The sequence below is a fragment of the Acinonyx jubatus genome, chromosome A2, assembly GCF_027475565.1.
Source record: "Acinonyx jubatus isolate Ajub_Pintada_27869175 chromosome A2, VMU_Ajub_asm_v1.0, whole genome shotgun sequence".
In the NCBI taxonomy this organism is placed as follows: domain Eukaryota; kingdom Metazoa; phylum Chordata; class Mammalia; order Carnivora; family Felidae; genus Acinonyx; species Acinonyx jubatus.
In genome coordinates, this window is record NC_069383.1 from 127,510,491 (window position 1) to 127,529,023 (window position 18,533).

Below are 18,533 nucleotides of genomic sequence, written 5' to 3' on the forward strand. Positions count from 1 at the left end.
TGGTCATTCAGGATTCCATTCCAGGTTGGTCTGATTCACAAATTTGAAATCCCATGGCCTTTCCTGTACTGCCCCTTCAATTCAGCTCAACCTTGATAGCCTGCTACTAGATGGTGGTCTCCACTCTGATCTACACAAAGTTTGGTTGTCCGTATGCAGTTATCCTCGGACTGCACTTATCATGTGGCAATATCAACAGGTTGTAGTAATAAATAGAATAGTTAAGCCACTCTTCAATTTCTATCTCCGCATTCTGAAGTCGGCCTTTCCACCTAACTGGTTTTTATGAACTAATCCAAACTCAACCTTTCATCTTTCCTTTTATAAGATGAAACTTTCAGACTTAAATTCTCTAAGCTGAGATGCAAAGATTTGTCGTATCAGGGGACTTCATGTCTCCTCTAAAGCATTAAAAGCAATGAAAAAAAAAAAAAAAACAATCAAAAGAAACAACATGAAAACAAACCAACCCTATTTTTAAGTGTTTCCGATCTTGTTTCAAAACAGCCTAATGAGGATTGTTTTCCAAACAGCCATATATGAAGCCATCCACTTTTGAAATCTGATTTTCCTGTGTAGACATATCCTGTTTTCTGTGCTTGGAGAAGCAGGGAATACCCAAGCTGGCATTCAATAGCAGCAAAAATGAAATAGACCATTTTTTAAAAATTGTAGGAATGTTAAAATCCATGTTGACTGGTTTTTACATTTACCTGGCAGCATTCCCATGCTAGCGTTGGCATGGAGACTGGAAAAGGAAACTTTCCACCAATCTGTCACTTGCTACTGTTTCCACTTACTTTACTGTGAGTCCAATTTTAACAATTTTTTCAAAGTTCAAAAAGTTTTATTCTTTTTTTCTTTTCTGTTCCAGGACGTTTCTCAAACGTAACCACGGGTAAAAAAGAAAGCTTTTAAAACTCAAAGATTTGGTTTTCCAAATATTCAGCTGTTTAACATTCAGATAATTGCCTTCCTTTTTTTTTTTTTTTTTCCACATTTAGTCTGAATGCTTTGGCATGGGGAACCCCACAGTCTGAAAGTAACTTTGTCCCAACTCTCCTCACTGCATTTATTAAAGAGGCTGAAAGAAGCATCTGCTTTTCAACAGTTTCTGGTCCTTAAGGGACCAGGGAAAGCCAGAGGTTCTAACATTCAGAAACAAAGTTGGGCTTCCCAAAATTTTGATGTAAGCAAGGTTGGCAGTGGCCACAGCTGGGTCTTCTTGAAGTTGTTTTCACTGAAGGAAAACAGGCTGGAGATCCTTGGAACTAGGGTCAGAGACGGAGGGCAAATATGCCACTCATCCTGCCATGGGTAGTCTAGAACCCAGTAGGCCCTCCACTCATATTTACGTGAATGAACAAATCACAGTGGTGCTGTGTGGCATCTTCCAAGACCGAGGGGTGATTTTCCTGGGCTGGAAAGTAAAAGAGAGAGCTGCCTACCTACAGTTCAAGGAGCCTCAGGCTGGCACCCGAAGCCAGGCGTTCTCATTTCCCTTTGGCATCATCCTGAACTGCTCAGCCTGAAGCTGGCGCAATGTTAAAGAAAGGAGGAAATGCATGCGAGGAAAATCAGAGAGGAGAGGGTCGGGAACAGATGTGAACATAAAGGGAAAGCATTAGAAATGAAAGAAAGAAATTGGACTCCCACAGCTGGAAGGACAAACCCCACAGTGTCGTCAGGGATGTGGGATTAGGGGTGATTTTGCTCGCCCTTTGTTCTTTTTTCCTGTCTTCCACGTCTCCCGGCTTATTGTTTGATGTGTGCCTTTTCTGTTCGGTTATTGGACCATGAGGCCAGACCCCAGTGGCAGTACCTGGCATGCAGCAGGCGCTCTGTGAAGACCTGCAGAACAAATGAAAGGGTTCCGAGGCTCCTGTCCCTCCCCTCCCCGCTCCCCCGGGTGTCCAAGCGCCTGGCACGTAGTAGGCGCTCCCTAAACATCTGCACAGCAAATGAGCTGCAAGTTTTAGGCGTCGAGCACGTGGAGCTTTGGAAACCAGGACATTGAACGAGCGTGCCTCAGACCACAAAGCGGCTCGGGCGCGTGTGAGAGGCGGCGGCGGGCTGGAGGCGAGGCGCGGGCCGGGAGCCGGGCGCCCCGCGGGGGGCTCTGCCTGCGTGGCGCCCGGGGCGGGGGCGCGGGGAGTCGCGCGCCGGCACGTGCTCGTCCCGGGGCCGCCGGGCCGGGGTGGGCGCGCGTGTGCGCGTGGGGCGTGGGGTGTGTGCCCGCGCCGTGCCCCCAGCGCGTGCTGCCGGGCGGGCGCCGGCGTGAGTCACGGCGGGGCTCGCCTTTATAACGGCCCGCAGGCTCGCGCCAGCCGCCCGCCAGCCCGCCCGCCCGCCGCTCCGCGCTCCAGCGAGCGCGCCCCGGCCCCGCGCCCCCCAACTGCCCCCAACCGCCGCGCAGTCCCGAGGGCGCCATGAGGGGCCCGCGCTGCGCCCCGCTGCTGCTCCTGCTGCTGCTGCCGCCGCTGCTGCTCACGCCCCCCGTCGGGGACGCCGCCGTCATCACTGGGGTAAGCGGCCCCGGACGCACCTGTCCGCCTGGGATGCGCGCCCGCGCTGCGCCCGGGGGTGGGGGGGTGGGTCAGGAGGGGAGCGGCACGGGGAGGGTCGCCCCGGGCAGGGACACCTGCCCCGGTGGCCCTTTGGCGCGCTGGGAGAGGTGCGCTGCTCCAAAAGCGGCAGACGGTCCGGGACATTGGGTGCGCCTTGGAAGAAAAAGCGAAGTGTTACCCACCTCCTTTATCACCACCTTCTCCCGCTTGTTTCCGTCCGATCTCCTTACAAGCTCTCTCCTCGAGTTTGGTCGGTTTTTCTGTTAAGCTGAAAGAAGTTTGCTTTCAGAGTCTCCTCTAGTACTTCTTTGAGACGTTCCAGCCTCGAACCTTACAATTTGCGAGGCCCTTTCTGAAATGCAAAGGGGCAAGACGAATATCCCCCAATCCTGAGACTTGTCAAGGAATTTGCTCGTCTGGCTTCCTCCGCAGAAACCCTTAGAAATAACTTGGTCCGAGGCCATGTGTGCGCTTTGAAAAGCAATGGGGGCACTTCCTTCTGTTTCCAGGGTTTCCCCCCCCCCCCCCCCCCAGCGTCTTGAGGTTTTCCTTGTAAAAGTTCTCCATTTCCAGTTCCTGATAAAGCACCTCCAGTGCCCCGGCATAATTATGGAGTAGGTTGCAATGTAGGTATTAGTTTCAGCTTTGAGAAGTTGTCCTCATCATTTTTGGAAGTAGGAGCTGATTCAGTTTTCTCTCCTGCTCCTACCAACAGTTTTCTCTGGGTGGACTCGAAGGATGAGTTTACAGTACAAAATTTAAAAATCTTGTCTATTTTAACATCAACAATGCAAAACCGCTACCGTTTCCTGGTTGTTCACCTGCTTTACTCTTTTTTTTTTTTAAGTCTTAACACCTCCATGAAATTACTTCAATTATCTAAGTGCACATCATGGGATTTCAATAAACCTTTTATGTTTGAACAGATGATGCGTAATGAAATATTTAAATTTGAGGGAAATGTCATTGTATTGAGAAAATAAAGCTCCACTCTCCCAAGTTAGTTAATAGGGTTTATAGCATCTTGAAAGACCTTGCACAGTAACAGTATTTGGTTATATCCAATACGTATTATAAGCATTGTGGTATTTATTAAAATAGAGGTTTTTACAAAATGTATTTGAATAGCTTTGTCAGTGTGGTTGGAAAAAAAAAAGTTTTTACAGGTCTTTTTAATATATGAGTTGGAACATGATTGGGTTTTTTTTCCCCTCTTCCCCTGCTGGCTCATTTTAAATTTCTCCCTAATCCTCTGAGCCCAGAATTCCTCTGCAATATAAGTATCTTTTTGTTCCATTCACAGGACAACACTATTTGAATAGATCTGCAATGGGTTAAGGATGCGGGGCATTAGGCAACAGCTGTCTAATTAAAAATACATAAACCTATGCAGTTCTTTGTGAATATTTCCAAGAACTGAAGTTTTTTGTTACAAAAATGAAATTTTATCACACTGAATGTTTATCTGTTAGAGAGGTTTAGCGTGGACTTACATATACTGTTTTTGTTGTTGTTTTACCTCAGTGATTTTTTAAAAAATTTTCTCTAAGCGACATGGCAATAAAAAAATGTAGTTATGTCTTCATGACAGGAACCATCTGGAGCCAAATGAAAAACTTAGTAACTTCTCGTCTTCAGGATGTTAAACATCCAAGTGATTGATTGAATTTTTAAAAGATTTTGGCTGGCTTTTGATTGTCGTATAAAAAAGGGTTAGTGGGGCTTCAGAATTCTGGGTCTTGGGCATCTGTTGATATAAAATACTGCCTGAAACCTCCACCTTAAATATTTACTTTTTTTTTTTTTGTAATATATGTCGTTCATTTGAAATTGATTTATATTCCACATAGATTTGTTAAGAACGTATTGGAAAAGATCACATACTGAACCTCTCATTTATGGAATGTAAAGGCCACATGTACGTGATTTCTGGCAAACGCATAAAAATTGGAAAATAGGAACGTTTGGATGTTTTCATATAAATGTCCTAACAGTCGGAAGTGAAAACTGTAGCTTTTGATCAGATAGTTGCCTTAAATAGAATGAGAAAAAAATTCTCATGAAGGAAATAAACCAACCCTGGAGCTAGATGGTTCGTAGTTTTTAAAGAAAAATAGTAAACAAGGGTGTGCTCATATATTTATGTTTTGAGAACTTGGGACTGGCCCCAAAACATTGAAGAAAAAGAACTTCGGAGGAGTGCGTTAGTTGTTTCCAGTAAATGTAAAAAATTTGAATTTCTGTCTAAATTGTAGACTTTTTAGTTTCTTACACATACAGTACAGTATGTTTTACCTTAGCTCTAGCAAAACAGAGTATTGCACACCACTCAAACTAAGCTTCCTATTTTTTGTTGGTTCTAGGAAGGAACGATTGTCCTTTAGATCTATTTTCATGCAAATAAATTTAGACTGCATTATTTATTTCCATTTAGAGAGAGTATGAAAATGTCTCCATAGTTGATTCTTTAATTACTTGTACTTACAATTTTTATATTGGGAACAGATGGCCTGAGTAATCATTGTTGATAAGTGTATCTGTCGTTTGCATTTCTAAATCGGATAAATCTTAAAGGATAGTTCCACTGATTTTATAATGTACACATATGTATATCCTAAGCCAATAATTTCCTTTTTGTAGGTTACTTACCCCCAAAAAAGCATAACAGAAGACAAAAGTCTTGGTTTGTCCATCCCCAACCCATGAAATTTCTTTCTTTAAAGAGGAAATGGTGAAAATCAAGTCAGTGGTGTGAGAAACATCAAGTCTCATGAACCAAAATGCAAATATTTGAAAGGGAGAATGAGCACTTTTAAAATTTACATCAGTGCCTTTATGGGTCTGGAGCATTTCATGCCAGATTTAGAGACCACTTAAATCCCTTTTTAAAATTGGGCCCAACGTATTCTGCAGTTAATAGTCATAAAATCTTTTGATTCAATTTATGTAGTTCCTAATGGCCATGTATGGTATAAGACTAATGTAGCCTCGTTTTTCAAGTTCAAAGCCAATTCAGCCACAAAATCCTAGAAAAGAGAGGTGATTTTCTATGTGCGTTTTTTAACACACATAACATTTTCTATGTGTATTGATTTAAGATTTTCATAATGTGTGGACCATTATGTAGGCCATTGTTTTTAAACTAGGAAAATCTCTTCTGATCAGATTTTATTCTAAATATGTTCAAGAAAATGAAGATTACAGTTATTTTTTATGCGTGAGTATTAAAATCCTAGTGGTTGGATATTTAAAGAGCCCTTTTTACTGCTAATTTTGGATTTCCTTAGCCTGAGTCTTCCCTGCTATCTGTATTTATCTGTCTGTCTGTTACTTTTCAGGCCTGCGACAAGGACCCCCAGTGTGGTGGAGGCATGTGCTGTGCTGTTAGTATCTGGGTTAAGAGCATAAGGATTTGCACACCTATGGGCAAAGTGGGAGACAGCTGCCATCCGCTGACTCGTAAAGTTAGTATATATACCCAGGTGCTCAGTGGTTCCCTTACGTTGTGGTAACTCAACTCCCGGCAAGGCCTGTATGGCATGAAACCCAGGGTAATGTGCTTGAAATCACAAGTGAGAGAAGGTGACGACGGGAAACCACGTCCTGTCCCCTCTCTCCTTCCATTATAACCAGCTATGTCCTCTACTGTCCTCACCCTGTGAATCATTTTCATACCGTGGCTTTCATGACCTTAGAAACATGTCATAAAAATAACTTCAAAACCATGAATTTGCCTAAAAATTATTTAGGACAATATAAATACAAATATCAGACGTACTGATAAGGCAGAGGTAAATAACTTTGTATTTTGTCTCTTACTGAAAACCATCAATGATACAGTTACCTTGTATCTTAATTTAAAAATCCTCTATTTTCCCTCAGTCTACGCAGTACACAGTTCATAATCCTAGAGGTTAATGGCGTTTAATTTTCCAGTTTATTCTTTTATCTCAAGTATAAATATCCTAATGACCTCAACAACACTTTTGGACAGTTTTAGCAGTTAGTGGTATGACCATATGAAGGCAGGGTTGGACGGTGCTTTAGAGGGTGTGTTGTAGACTGTCCCATCCACAAGGGTCTGTCACTTATGTTACTTCAGGAAAGGGTGGGTAGGAGACAGGAGGGAGCAGAAAAGTCTGTGGAGCCTGGAGAGTCTCAGCCCTTCCCGATCAAAACTTTGAAAATGATGGGATCTCGGCAGGCTTCCCCAGCAATACCAGGTGACAGTGACTTGCTCCCCTAGTGCCACCTCCTGGTTTTACCCAGCAGCAAAGTGAAGTCCAGAGCATCAAAAGGCGTTTCCAAGGCCAGGTGGCTTGTTGGGAGGCAGAGCTCAGTCTTTCTGCAGCATTCTCTCTCCGTGTTGTATACTCCTGTTTTAAAATAGATGGGGTGACCAGGCGCCTGGATGGCTCAGTCCATTGAGCTGACTTCGGCTCAGGCCATGATCTCACGGTTTATGAGCTCGAGCCCTGCATCGGGCTCTGTGCTGACAGTTCAGAGCCTGGACCCTGCTTCAGATTCTGTGTCTCCCTCTCTGTCTGCCCTTCCCCTGCTTGTGCTCTGTCCCTCTCTCTCTCTCTCTCTCAAAAATAAATAAACATTAAAACAATTTTTTTTAATTTTTTTTAACGTTTTATTTATTTTTGAGACAGAGACAGAGCATGAACGGGGAAGGGTTAGAGAGAGGGAGACACAGAATCTGAAACAGGCTCCAGGCTCTGAGGGGTCAGCACAGAGCCCGACACGGGGCTTGAACTCACAGACCGCGAGATCATGACCTGAGCCGAAGTCGGCCGCCCAACCAACTAAGCCACCCAGGTGCCCCAAAACAATTTTTTTTTAATAGATGGAGTGTTTTTGAAGCAAACTCGACCCCGCCTTCTACATGTAGTTTGGGGTTGAAAGCTGTAGTAAGGCCCACCATCTTCCTCATATGCTACAGTTGTATATAACAGTTACTATTTTGACTTTCTCAGAGTAAAGGTAATGCAGTAAACTGGATTGTTTTAGTTCTGTGAGCTGTAATAGGGACTCCACTTGTTTGGGTCTCTCTGAAGGCTGTTTGGCTTTCCTGTGGTTTCCTTGAGAAATACTTCCTGTTCCGCGTAGACCATCCCTCCTGTGGTTTTACAGTCATTTTAAAGTATGACATGCACCTTTTATTCTTGGCCGCTGTAAGACAGGAAAGGTTGTAAGCCGTTAGTTGTCTGTCTCAATGCCAAACTCCCTGCGGGGAAGTGACACCAACCCAGTCACCCTTGGCATTGATGTCTCGTTTTTCATCACCCTTATCAAGGGCAAGTCCACGTTTGTACATGTGAGTCATTTGAGCCATTGAAAAGTCTACTCTTAACCTTTTCTTTTAAGAATGACATTCTCACACAGTGTTAGCATAACCTTACGCTCCCTGCATACTGGAGTCACGTGGCCTGCTTGCTAAAACAAGGAGAAAGTGACACATTCTACTCAACTGCTGTTTGTAATCATAGCAATTACAGTTGCCACCTGTTGAAGGCTGTGACGTACCCCACACTCTGTACTAAATGTTATATATGCTTTTTTTTTTTAATTTAATACAAGATGTGCCTATGAAGCACATTTGTTTCTGTCCTGTGCTGCATACAACCACCTGCAGCCTCAGAGGAGACTCAGTAACTGGCTGAGGTCACAAGGTGATAGGTCGCAGAGAGACACCGGGCCCCATTTCTGTCTGACGCTCCAGCCAGTGTTTTTGTGGTGTGAATCACCATACTCTTCTGCCTCCACAAAAGCGGTTTCGTTGGAACGCTTTGTACTCCAGTTAACCAAGACTGGTTTGTGTGGGACGAGAGATAATGGTGTCCGCATGGGAATTTGTCACATCCTATGTAGTTTTGATGAGCTTCCCAAATCTGAGGTTATTTTAAAAAAGAGAACCAAATAGTGTTTCCCTGGGTTTCTAGATAACTTCCAGTTCAGGTCTCGTGCAAGGTCATTTCTGAGAGTAAACAAAATCATTCTTCTCCCATAAACTCAGGTACATCTCTGCACTTTGTTTTTACCATAGTTTTAATAATGAAGTCTTTAATGACAGATTATGGTTTTCATATTAGAATTAAGTGATAAAAGAACTGAAGGATTAAAAAAAAAGAAAGGTTTCTTTTTGTCAGATCTTAACTTTTCCCCTATTCAGATGCCCACCTGAAAAGTTTTTCTAGAACTCAGTGTTACAACTTTTCATCCTGGATACTTTTCTGTCTTGAAAATATGTTTTCATCGGTTATTTCAATGGCCTATTTTTAGAGTAGGTCCAGGAGTTATTATTTGTTCTGGGCGGAATTAACTTATCCTGGTAAAAACTAGTTATTTCCAGATTATCTCTACACTATATTGTATTCAAAACAACTTGAGGAAAAAAATGTTTGTAAATGTTTCCTGGTGAATGTAATATATAGAATTCAACTTCAGACTACAGTTTAATAGCTCATCGGTAAATGGTAAAAATGTAGACACTGCATAGAAAATTGTATTTTAATATGATGTGTTCAGTACTTTCTTTCTTCTTCTTTTTGGGGGGGGTTTGTTTGTTTGTTTTGTTTTGTTTTTAAAGAAGGGTCACAGGGATCAGTGTTTTTCAAACACCAGACTGTGAATAAGTGCAGACTGCTCCTGTTTAAATTTTAAACTTTCCATTCTGGCTTGACTTAGTCATTAGCCACAAATGTGTGTTTATTTTGATAAAGTGAATAATATTTGATGAATGAAATTACAAACTACAGGTAGGAATTGATAGTCACTGGATTCAGTTTACTGTTTTATTTCAGATACATTAACTAACTTGTGGACTTTATAGTGACTGCTAGGCTATAATCTTATAATTGTACAGTTTTTAAGTTTACATTTGATAATTCAAAAGTAGAATAAAAGATCATCCTCCCTAAGAAGGACAGAGTGTATGTTTTCCAAATACATATTTGGTCAAATGAAAGTTTTAACATGTATTCATTTTTAACAATTTTCTAACAATTAAGGATGAATTGCCGAATCGTATGTCTGCAAGGAGTATTTTACTGTTTAAAAAGAAAAACATTATTTTAATATTTTAATTAATACCAACACTTTTCACAGTTGACAAAGATTAGACATGTCTATCCTGTTCTGATTACTGCTTGGCTTTGGAAGTTTATCATTCTGTGATTAATACTTTTATTTTTATAATGTGTGATTTATTATTTTTTCTTTTTTTTTAATTTTTTTTTAACATTTATTTATTTTTGAGACAGAGAGAGAGCATGAACAGGGGAGGGTCAGAGAAAGAGGGAGACACAGAATCTGAAACAGGCTTCAGGCTCTGAGCTGTCAGCACAGAGCCCGACGCGGGGCTCGAACCCACGGACCGCGAGATCATGACCTGAGCCAAAGTCGGACGCTTAACCGACGGAGCCACCCAGGCGCCCCTATTTTTTCATTTAAAACAACTGTGTTTCCTCCGAAAAGTTGTTTCTGCTCTGTTTTGTATATTTAACACTTTTTTGTACCAGTTTTGTTTTTTGTTTTCTGGGTTTTACATATATATATATGTGTATATATACACGTGTATACACACGCATATACACACGTGTGTATATATATATATATATATATATATATATATATATACACACACACACATATACACACACACACACACACACACACATATATATATATATATATATATGGCATGACACTTCAATACTTGACCAATATATTTTCCTTTTCTGAAAAAACATTTTTTTTTCCAGTTAAAACCTGGGACATTTTTGTGTTTTTTTTTAAAGGAAGATTTTAAAAATTATTAGCTGTTTCTATTTTAAAATGATAAATTTAGAATTACAATGATAAAACATTGTAATTATAATTTCAGGATAGAGAGTACTTCTTAAAACAATATTAACTAAAATATAACTTATGTAAGTATAGAATTTAGTGGAAGATGGGTCGAAGAAAGCTTAGTACATTAATTTCCTCATGTTTCCTATCACAGGTGTCAGAAGCCACTATTTACATTTTCTCCCTCAGGGCAGCATCATGGCTGTGCATACAAGCTCATTGTCAGAAAGACTCAGAGGACATAAATATACTTTAGTCTGTATACTGACAGATATACTAAATATACTGCTGACAGTATGGCCCCATAGCTCTTTGTTGTGGGGGCCGGCCTGGACCCTATAGGATGTTTTAGCAGCATCCCTGGCTTCCTCCCACTAGAGGTCAGCAGCCTCCTCTCTCAGTTGTAACAACCAGCCGTGTCTCCGGACAATGACAAATGTTCCCTGTGACAGTTTGGGAGATGGAAATTGTTCTGGTCGGGCACCCCTGGCCTCACACTACATTGTACTTAGCCTCACAGGACGCAGTGAGGGGACACAGCAGCACCATTGTATTAGGCGCCCAGCAGCTACCCAGGCACATACTTCGTGTGTCCTCCCTACCACACGGGGTACTTGTGGCTGCCACAGATGAGAGCCACGTGGGTCCCCTAGACCCATCCTTACCACCCTTCCTTCTTGCCAGTGTTTTACTCCCCTCTAGACCCAGAGGCCCCGGGCATATATGCCAACAGCTTCCCCAACCCACGTGAAGTTCCACACAACCCATGAGGCCAAGCCCCTCATTCCCTGTCTTCCTTTACTCTTTCAGAGGGCACAGTGCCGTTCCATGTGAACCCTCTACTCACAAGAAGATAAATAATTGCATTATTTAGGGTTGTATGAATACATACTTACTCCAAAAAAAAATTGAAGAAACATTTTAAGACTTGTCCCAATTCAAATACGTTGGCGATCTTCCTAATTATTAAAACTGGAGACTGGGAGTGGCAGAAATTCTGAGATTTTGGGCTTCTATTTTAGGCACTACTATGGCTATTTGAAATTTTGTGAACTATGTACTTTTGTTGACAAAAGTTAATGTACAAAACTGGCTTTATTAAAAACACACATAACTTTTTTATTGAGATAAAATTGGTATATAAATTATGTAAGTTATGCATACAACATTATAATTTGAGATCTGTCTGAAGTATAAAGTGATCACCATCCAAAGTCTAGCTACCATCTGCCACTGTTCCATTAACCCCCTTTCCCCATTTTGCCCGCCCCCCCCCAATTCCTCCCATATTGGACTAGTGCTTTTTATGTGACATGACCACAGTTTTCTTCATGTATGCTTTTTTTTTAAGTTTATTTATTTATTTTGAGAGAGACAGAGCACAAGCAGGGGAGGGGTGGGAAGAGAGAGAGAGGAGGGGGGGAGAGAGAGAAAGAAAGAGATTGAGAATCCCAAGCAGGCTCTACACTGTCAGCACAGAGCCCGACGCGGGGCTCGATCCCATGAGCTGTGAGATCATGACTTGAGCTGAAATAGTTAGACGCTTAACTGACTGAGCCACCCAGGCACCCTCATGTATCCTTCTTTATGTTTCTTTCTTTAGCAAAACTGACTCTGTTGTGAGAGAAACCACAAACAATACATTTGTTTTGTGGCAGTGCTATTATTTTCTCTTTAAAAATGCCACAAATGGATAAGAATCATGCCTTCTGGAAAGTTCTAAAGGTTCTACCTTGGCTATTTCTAGAATTTTCTGTTTGAAATTTTAGTCCATACGAAACGGATTGAGTTAATTCTAAAATAAGCCATCAAATTTGGACTGAATAGTTAGCTCCTTGGCTATATATATGCCTCTGAATATGCATCTTCTGTATACTTTGTAATGTATCTGTGGCTGTTAGATATCTATTAAGTTTGTCACACAGTATATATAGATCTAGAAATGAACGGGCCTGTTGAGAAAATGTCAAGTATCTAATAAGTGTATAATATCAGAAATGGAGTTCTTTGTCATTATGAGCTCACAGATGGAAGGGGAGGAGGAAAACCCGCTAAGGGCAGGTGCAGATAAAAAAAAAAAGGAAAAGAAAAATATCCTTGGCAGGGGGTGAAAGAAAGACAGATATTGAAAGAGGGGAAGTGGACTTGATAAGAATGAGACAAGGGAATACAGGTATAAAAGGTCCTGCAAGACCGTCTAATCATTATGTTAAGATTGCCAGGGCAGATCTGGGCCTAGGCTAATACCATGTTGGTGCCCTCAATAAGAAAAAGAAGAATTCACAATATTTTTGATGTCTTATTTATTTTTGAGAGAGAGCAAGAGAGCGCACAAAGAGCAGGGGCAGAGAGAGCGGGGCAGAGGATCCAAAGCAGGCTCTTTGCTGACAGCAGCGAGCCCGATGTGGGGCTCGAACTCACAAACTGTGAGATGATGACCCGAACCGAAGTCGGATGCTCAACCCACCGAGCCACCCAGGTGCCCCCCACAATATTTTTTAAAGAGTCACACAGACCTATGACCTTGTGAACACACTGCCAGGGCCCTACCTAAGCCCCGCAGGGAACCACACGAGTGAAGGCCCTCACCCTCTTTGGCTTCGCAGTAAATCCATCTCTAACTTTGGTGGCATGAGCCCCTTGGGTCCCTGCCTGGTGCCAGGCATTGGTGTGCCGAGTGAGCAGAAGCCACAGGATCTGGGAAGGCCACCCCTCTGCCTTCAGGTGGCACATAGTCTGTGGTGGGGGCTTTGCCAGGAGAGAGGCCTTTAACACAGATTTTCTCCAGTGTCTCCTGTGGACCAGGCTAAGTGCCATGTGCTCACAAAGGAGATTTCTTCACAAAGCTTCAAAGTTGGGGGATGGTGGTATTTGAGAAAAGAGCAAACTCTGGAAGAAAGTGGGACTGGGTCTGTGACATGTCCACTTTCAGCTGGGTGACTGCAGTCAGCCACATTACTTCAGCTCAAGAGGAAGCCACTTACGGGGTGCCTGGGTGGCTCAGTCGCTTGAGCTTCCGAATTCAGCTCAGGTGATGATTTCATGGTTCGTGCGTTCGAGCCCCACTTCGGGTTCGCTGCTGTCAGCACAGAGCCTGCTTCAGGTCCTCTGTCCCCTTCTCTCTCTGCCCCTTTCCTGCTCTCTCTTGCTCTCTCTCTCTGTCTCAAAAATAAATACGCATTGAAAAAAAGAAGAAGCCACTTGGCTTGTGTCAAAATGAGGCAAAAATCTGGCACACAGGTTTGGTGTGACATTGATGCCCAGTGCCTTATGAAGCCTGGCCATGGCAGGTCTCCACTGTTATTTTCCTTTGCTGCTCTCTTCAGGGTACTGAGAACCCACATGACAGGCCAGAGAGTGATCATGGTGTCTTGAAGGACAAATCACAAGACTGTAAGCACCATGAGGACACTTACTCATAGCTTAAACTATCTTGCTGGTTACCTGTCTTCCCTCATTAAAAAGTAAGCTCCATGTTCGGCAGAGGCCTTTCATCTCCTGTCCATCTCTGTATCCGTAGCACCTAGAACGAGGATGGATGTGCTGGTGACCCTCACTGAACTACTGCTGAATGAGTGAATGAAAGAAACACACTTGGCGTTGTCCATGTGAAACAGCCGGACGTGTGTATTATAGTTCTCGTTCACTCATTTCGGCTCCTTTTCCTTCATTATTGCTGCCCGTGTTCATTTTTCTCAACGCCGGCTCTGTTGGCACGTTGGGCCAGATAGTTGTTTGTTGTTGGGAGGCTGTGCTGTGCATTGTAGGCTGTTAAGCCGCATTCTCTGACCTCCACCCACTAGATGTGACTGACACTCCTTCCCCCAAGTTGTGACAAACCAAAGTGCCTCTGGATATTGCCAGATGTGCCCTCTGGGACAGAATCCCCCCCAACTCAGAACCTCTGGCCCATGCCAGTGGTTTTAGGTCTGACAAAGTGAAGCGCTCAGAGTCTCAGGGCTAGAATAGGTGATGAAGGTCCGGGGTGCTAACTTCTTATACGGTCCACATGTGATCATCTAAGCCAGTCGACCCGCACCCACTTCCTCTGACATGGTCTCCATGCCAACAACTGAGCTAGCCATCTGTGTGCCCTTTGACACACACAGTGACAGAACCATTCTGCGCACAAGTCTGCATGGAGCTGACGGCCGTGGCACCTGCGTGTAGGCACTGTCCTTGCAGCCTTGAAAATGAGGCCCTTGTGAAAAAAAGGCAGAAGGATGTCTCTGCCTGTTCACCCCATGCACACCCTGCCCTCCTATTGCTTCCCTCTCTTCCTTTTGTATTTATTGATCACAGTCATTTCCCTGGCCCTTCCAGAACCATTTTGGAAATGGAAGGCAGGAGAGAAGAAAGAGGAAGAGAAGAAAAAGGAAAAAGGAGGTAAGAAGGACATGAGCATGGTACCAACCCAAAGACAATGCGCAGAATAATCAGTCCTGACCATTGTTGGACCACCATACAGTTGGGTTTGTCCTATTAGTTCAACCACAGAAGAAGGTTAGAATGGTTCTGTCACTGTCTGCACAGTCTTTCTTTTCTTATGTGCAAAGAAATTATTTAGAAGGCATCTGGAAGATGTATCCGAGATTTCCTCCTCAAGACAGATAATTGGTATGGGGCGGCCTCTTTTGGTGGAATAGAATTAGGAAATCCACTAGAATGATTAGCGGAAAAAGCATCTGAATTGAGAAACAGAAAGGATGCATTTTTGTGCCATGTGTCAACCGAAGAAGGGTCCCTGAGGCATGAGTCTCTAAGAGCTTGCGTCTCTCACGTTACCCTGGCTGGGAGTAATCTGCCATCCCATTTCATTGATTATCAACTGCCTCCAGGCCTGGGCTGAAAGTTTCTTGCTATAACTTGCAAAGTAGACAGATTCTCAAGAGGGCACGATTCCCAGGGGAGGGAGAATGGATGTTGTCCTTTGCCTCTAGAAAGAATATGTACTTTGAGGTACTCCCGTGCCCCTCAGACAAAGGACCACCATGCCACTTGCCTCCTTAGCCCAGCTTCATTCGTGGCATGGGCAAGACTGAGAAATACCCACTGGAAGACTCTTGGAATGAATCCGACCTTTCTCTGCTGGCTCTCCCTAGGCCAGGGCTTGGTTTGTTCCATTTCTGTGACTCGAGCTTGCCTCCTTCCCTAATTTCTCTTTTGTTCTTCTCCAACCCACACCCACCCCCCCCGGAATTTTGACCCCTCTGCCATCTGTGTGCAAATGTGTGAATTTATGTGTTGATCCTTGTCAGTGACTTCATATTTATTCATTATATCAATGTGAACATGCCCATAATGTTATGCCCTCCTTAATGAGCTTCATTAGTAGGATGATATACAGACCAAAAAATGAGAAGAAGTGAAGGCAGTGTAGCTTGGTGGTTAAAAGCTTGGTCTCTCTGGTCCAGGTGGCCAGCCAAGCTTCGAGTTCTGGGTATGTGACCTTGGGCAAGTTACTAATCTCTCTGTGCCTCCGTCTGTCATCTGTAAAATGGGTATAATTAAAGCATTTGTCATCCTCACAGAGTGGTTGTAAGGATGGAAAAGGATAATATATAAAGAGCTGAGCATATTACTTGATGAATAGTTCACAATATAGCACCAGCTGTTGTTATTCGGAGATTTCTCGAGAATTGTTTTTTGTTATGTGTGTTTGGGTGTTTTGGTGTTTTGTTTTGTTTTTAATGATTCCTGCTCTGACTCAGTTTTTTTCTTTTATCTTAGGTTCCATTTTTTGGGCGGAGAATGCATCACACATGTCCATGTATGCCGGGCTTAGCCTGTTTACGGACTTCATTTAATCGATTTATTTGTTTAGCCCGAAAGTAATCACTTCAGAGTAGAAACTTTAAATGTGAACAACCACATGATGTCTGTAAAGTCTATTTACTTGTGATTGTGCCCAACAAGTATAATATGCCAGAAAGAAATGCTCTTGCTTCCTCAGCTATCCAAGTAACGTTTCTATCTTTGATGTTTAAATGACTTTTTTTTTTTTTTTTTTTTTTTCTGAAAGAGGATTTCTATTTTGGATAGAAATGTAGAGTGCGGGGCATTATGGAACCGGTTCTCATTTCCCTGTTTGTGTTTTGGCTTGGTCTGGCCTTTTTTAATGCCAGTAACTCACCCATTTTCACAGAAATGAGGAGAATAAGAATTTGGTCTTTTGTTACAGAAACTTTTTTGTCTGAAACCCCCTCACCCCAACCCTGCCCACCACCACACACACACACCCTCTGGTCTCTTTTCTCTCCTCAAAGAATTTTAAGGCCCCCACTTATTCTTTGCCATTTCCCTTCTGGGCCCTCTAGCATTTTAACGAGGGGAACAGGGTTGTTAGATATCCTTTAGCTTGCTGGGAAAATCAGTGTGGAAAATCAAGCTTTTTTGCCTGATACTTAAACAGCAAAGGGTGTGTGGTTGAACTAGACACTCCACAATTTTCCTGGATGAAGCAGAGGTGGGCATACTCTCCAGCTTTCGTGGAACCTGTCCATGCGACAGAACCTCAGATCCGCTGTGTGACAGGTGTGAGCTCAGAAGGCATGGAAAGTCCATTTAGACCTTATTTCTAGATTTAGGGTTTTTTGGGTTTTTTAGTAAGAAACACTTCTCCAATATGTTACACTTCTTTTTCTTCTTGTGAAGTTTATTTTTTAAGTCTCATAATTAGAGATGTTCCAGAAAATGTTCCTTGAAGAGGAAGTATTAATTTTAATCTGGCATAACACTAGTTACCATTTTAAAGTCGGTATTAAGTTGTAATTTAAACTTTACTTGTAACCAAAAGGTCTATTGTAATGGGTTACCTGACATCCTGCCATGTGTCCCTGTATCAATATTGCTGTGTAAAAATTCTGTATCAGAATAATGACAGTATTGTATATCATTTGATTTATTTTAATATTATATCCTTATTTTTGTCACAGTTGTTGTCAGTTTTTATTACAAGCAGATTTCTATTAGCTCACATTCTAAAATGGGTAAAGACCCCCAGATTGGTAAAATAGCACCAACAGTATTTGCGTGTTCACTTTACATACAGGAAAGTTCTGTTTGCATGAAATTTTAAGGTAGTACAAAAAATAAACAATGTGTAAATCGGTGAGGGTTTTGGAACAAGAAGGAAACTTGTGATATGCAGAACTGGTTGTAATCAGGAATGGACTCATGGGATTTCACTGTATTGATTCAGCATATAGTGACCCAGTGTCTACCAAGAGTGGTCAGGCAGGATGCGAGGCGATAGCCTTAAGGTGATGCCAGTGGCCCAGCCTTGCAAAACCCACCAAGTATTGTAAATGGAATCAACGTCAACAAATAAACAGCTTATGAAATGTGTTCAACTGAGTAAACTTGACCATGCCAACCCACTAACCGTTGCAAAAAAAAAAAAAAAAGAAACGTCCATTTTGTAGTAACTTAACTTATTCAGCCGGCGCTCACAGTTGCACATTGTGTGTAACTTTACCCTGGGGGCTAACATGTCCCATAAATAAATGAATGAGATTTTGCTGTACTAATTACCATATTTAGTCACAGAAGTATTATTTTTGGTTCAGTTTAGTTTGTGTGCAAGAAGCATTCCTCAGTGAGTTTGTTGGAAAAACATCGCCTTCAGCAAGTGAAATTATGGGTGAAGAGGCAGGCACTTCAGCCGTTACGCTAAATGTTGTTTTCTTGTAATGTGTGGTACATCCTTTTTCTTAAGTCTGAAAACTTGATTGGGTCAACCATCCATTTTCACCCAAGTTAAAAAGCTTACGACTTTTATAAAATTCTGCTTTTACATAAACCAACTCAATAAAAAAAAAATCACTAAAAAGAGGTAGCTCGTAGTATAGCCATGAGAAGGAATGTGAGGTTTGTGTAGAAAACTCAGAACTATATCTACTGACTCACCTACTACCATTCGAAGAAAAACAGAACCTTACTATTTGTTAACCTCTCCCCTCGATTGTTATTTTTACTGGGGAATAACTAACTCCGTTCTTTGTAAGGTACAGCTTTATTTGGTTAGTGTTCTTTTCACTTGTCACCAGGGTTAGCATCTTTCGAATAATTGTTTCAAAAACTCGTAATCATGTTCCATGGAGATTCTTT

General features: G+C 42.3%; 1 protein-coding gene across 2 annotated transcripts; it reads left to right on the plus strand.

Moving 5' to 3' along the window:
* Positions 1-2,332: 2,332 nt before the first annotated feature.
* PROK2 (prokineticin 2) lies at positions 2,333-17,771 on the plus strand. 2 transcript variants are annotated; one of them, XM_027042481.2, is made up of 4 exons: positions 2,333-2,525; positions 5,906-6,031; positions 14,748-14,810; positions 16,155-17,771. In XM_027042481.2, the coding sequence occupies exons 1-4, from the start codon at positions 2,430-2,432 to the stop codon at positions 16,257-16,259; spliced, it is 390 nt and encodes a 129-aa protein (XP_026898282.1). In that variant the 5' UTR covers positions 2,333-2,429; the 3' UTR covers positions 16,260-17,771. The 2 variants fall into 2 exon arrangements, with proteins under 2 accessions (XP_026898282.1, XP_026898281.1); XM_027042480.2 differs by lacking the exon at positions 14,748-14,810 and having other exon boundaries at positions 2,375-2,525.
* The last annotated feature ends 762 nt before the right edge of the window (positions 17,772-18,533 follow it).

Coding starts and splice junctions, on each gene's coding strand:
- PROK2 (XM_027042481.2), top strand. CDS start 2,430: ATGAGGGGCCCGCGCTGCGCCCCGCTGCTGCTCCTGCTGCTGCTGCCG. Junction 6,032..14,747: donor GCCATCCGCTGACTCGTAAA/GTTAGTATATAT, acceptor TGGCCCTTCCAG/AACCATTTTGGAAATGGAAG. Junction 14,811..16,154: donor GAAGAAAAAGGAAAAAGGAG/GTAAGAAGGACA, acceptor CTTTTATCTTAG/GTTCCATTTTTTGGGCGGAG.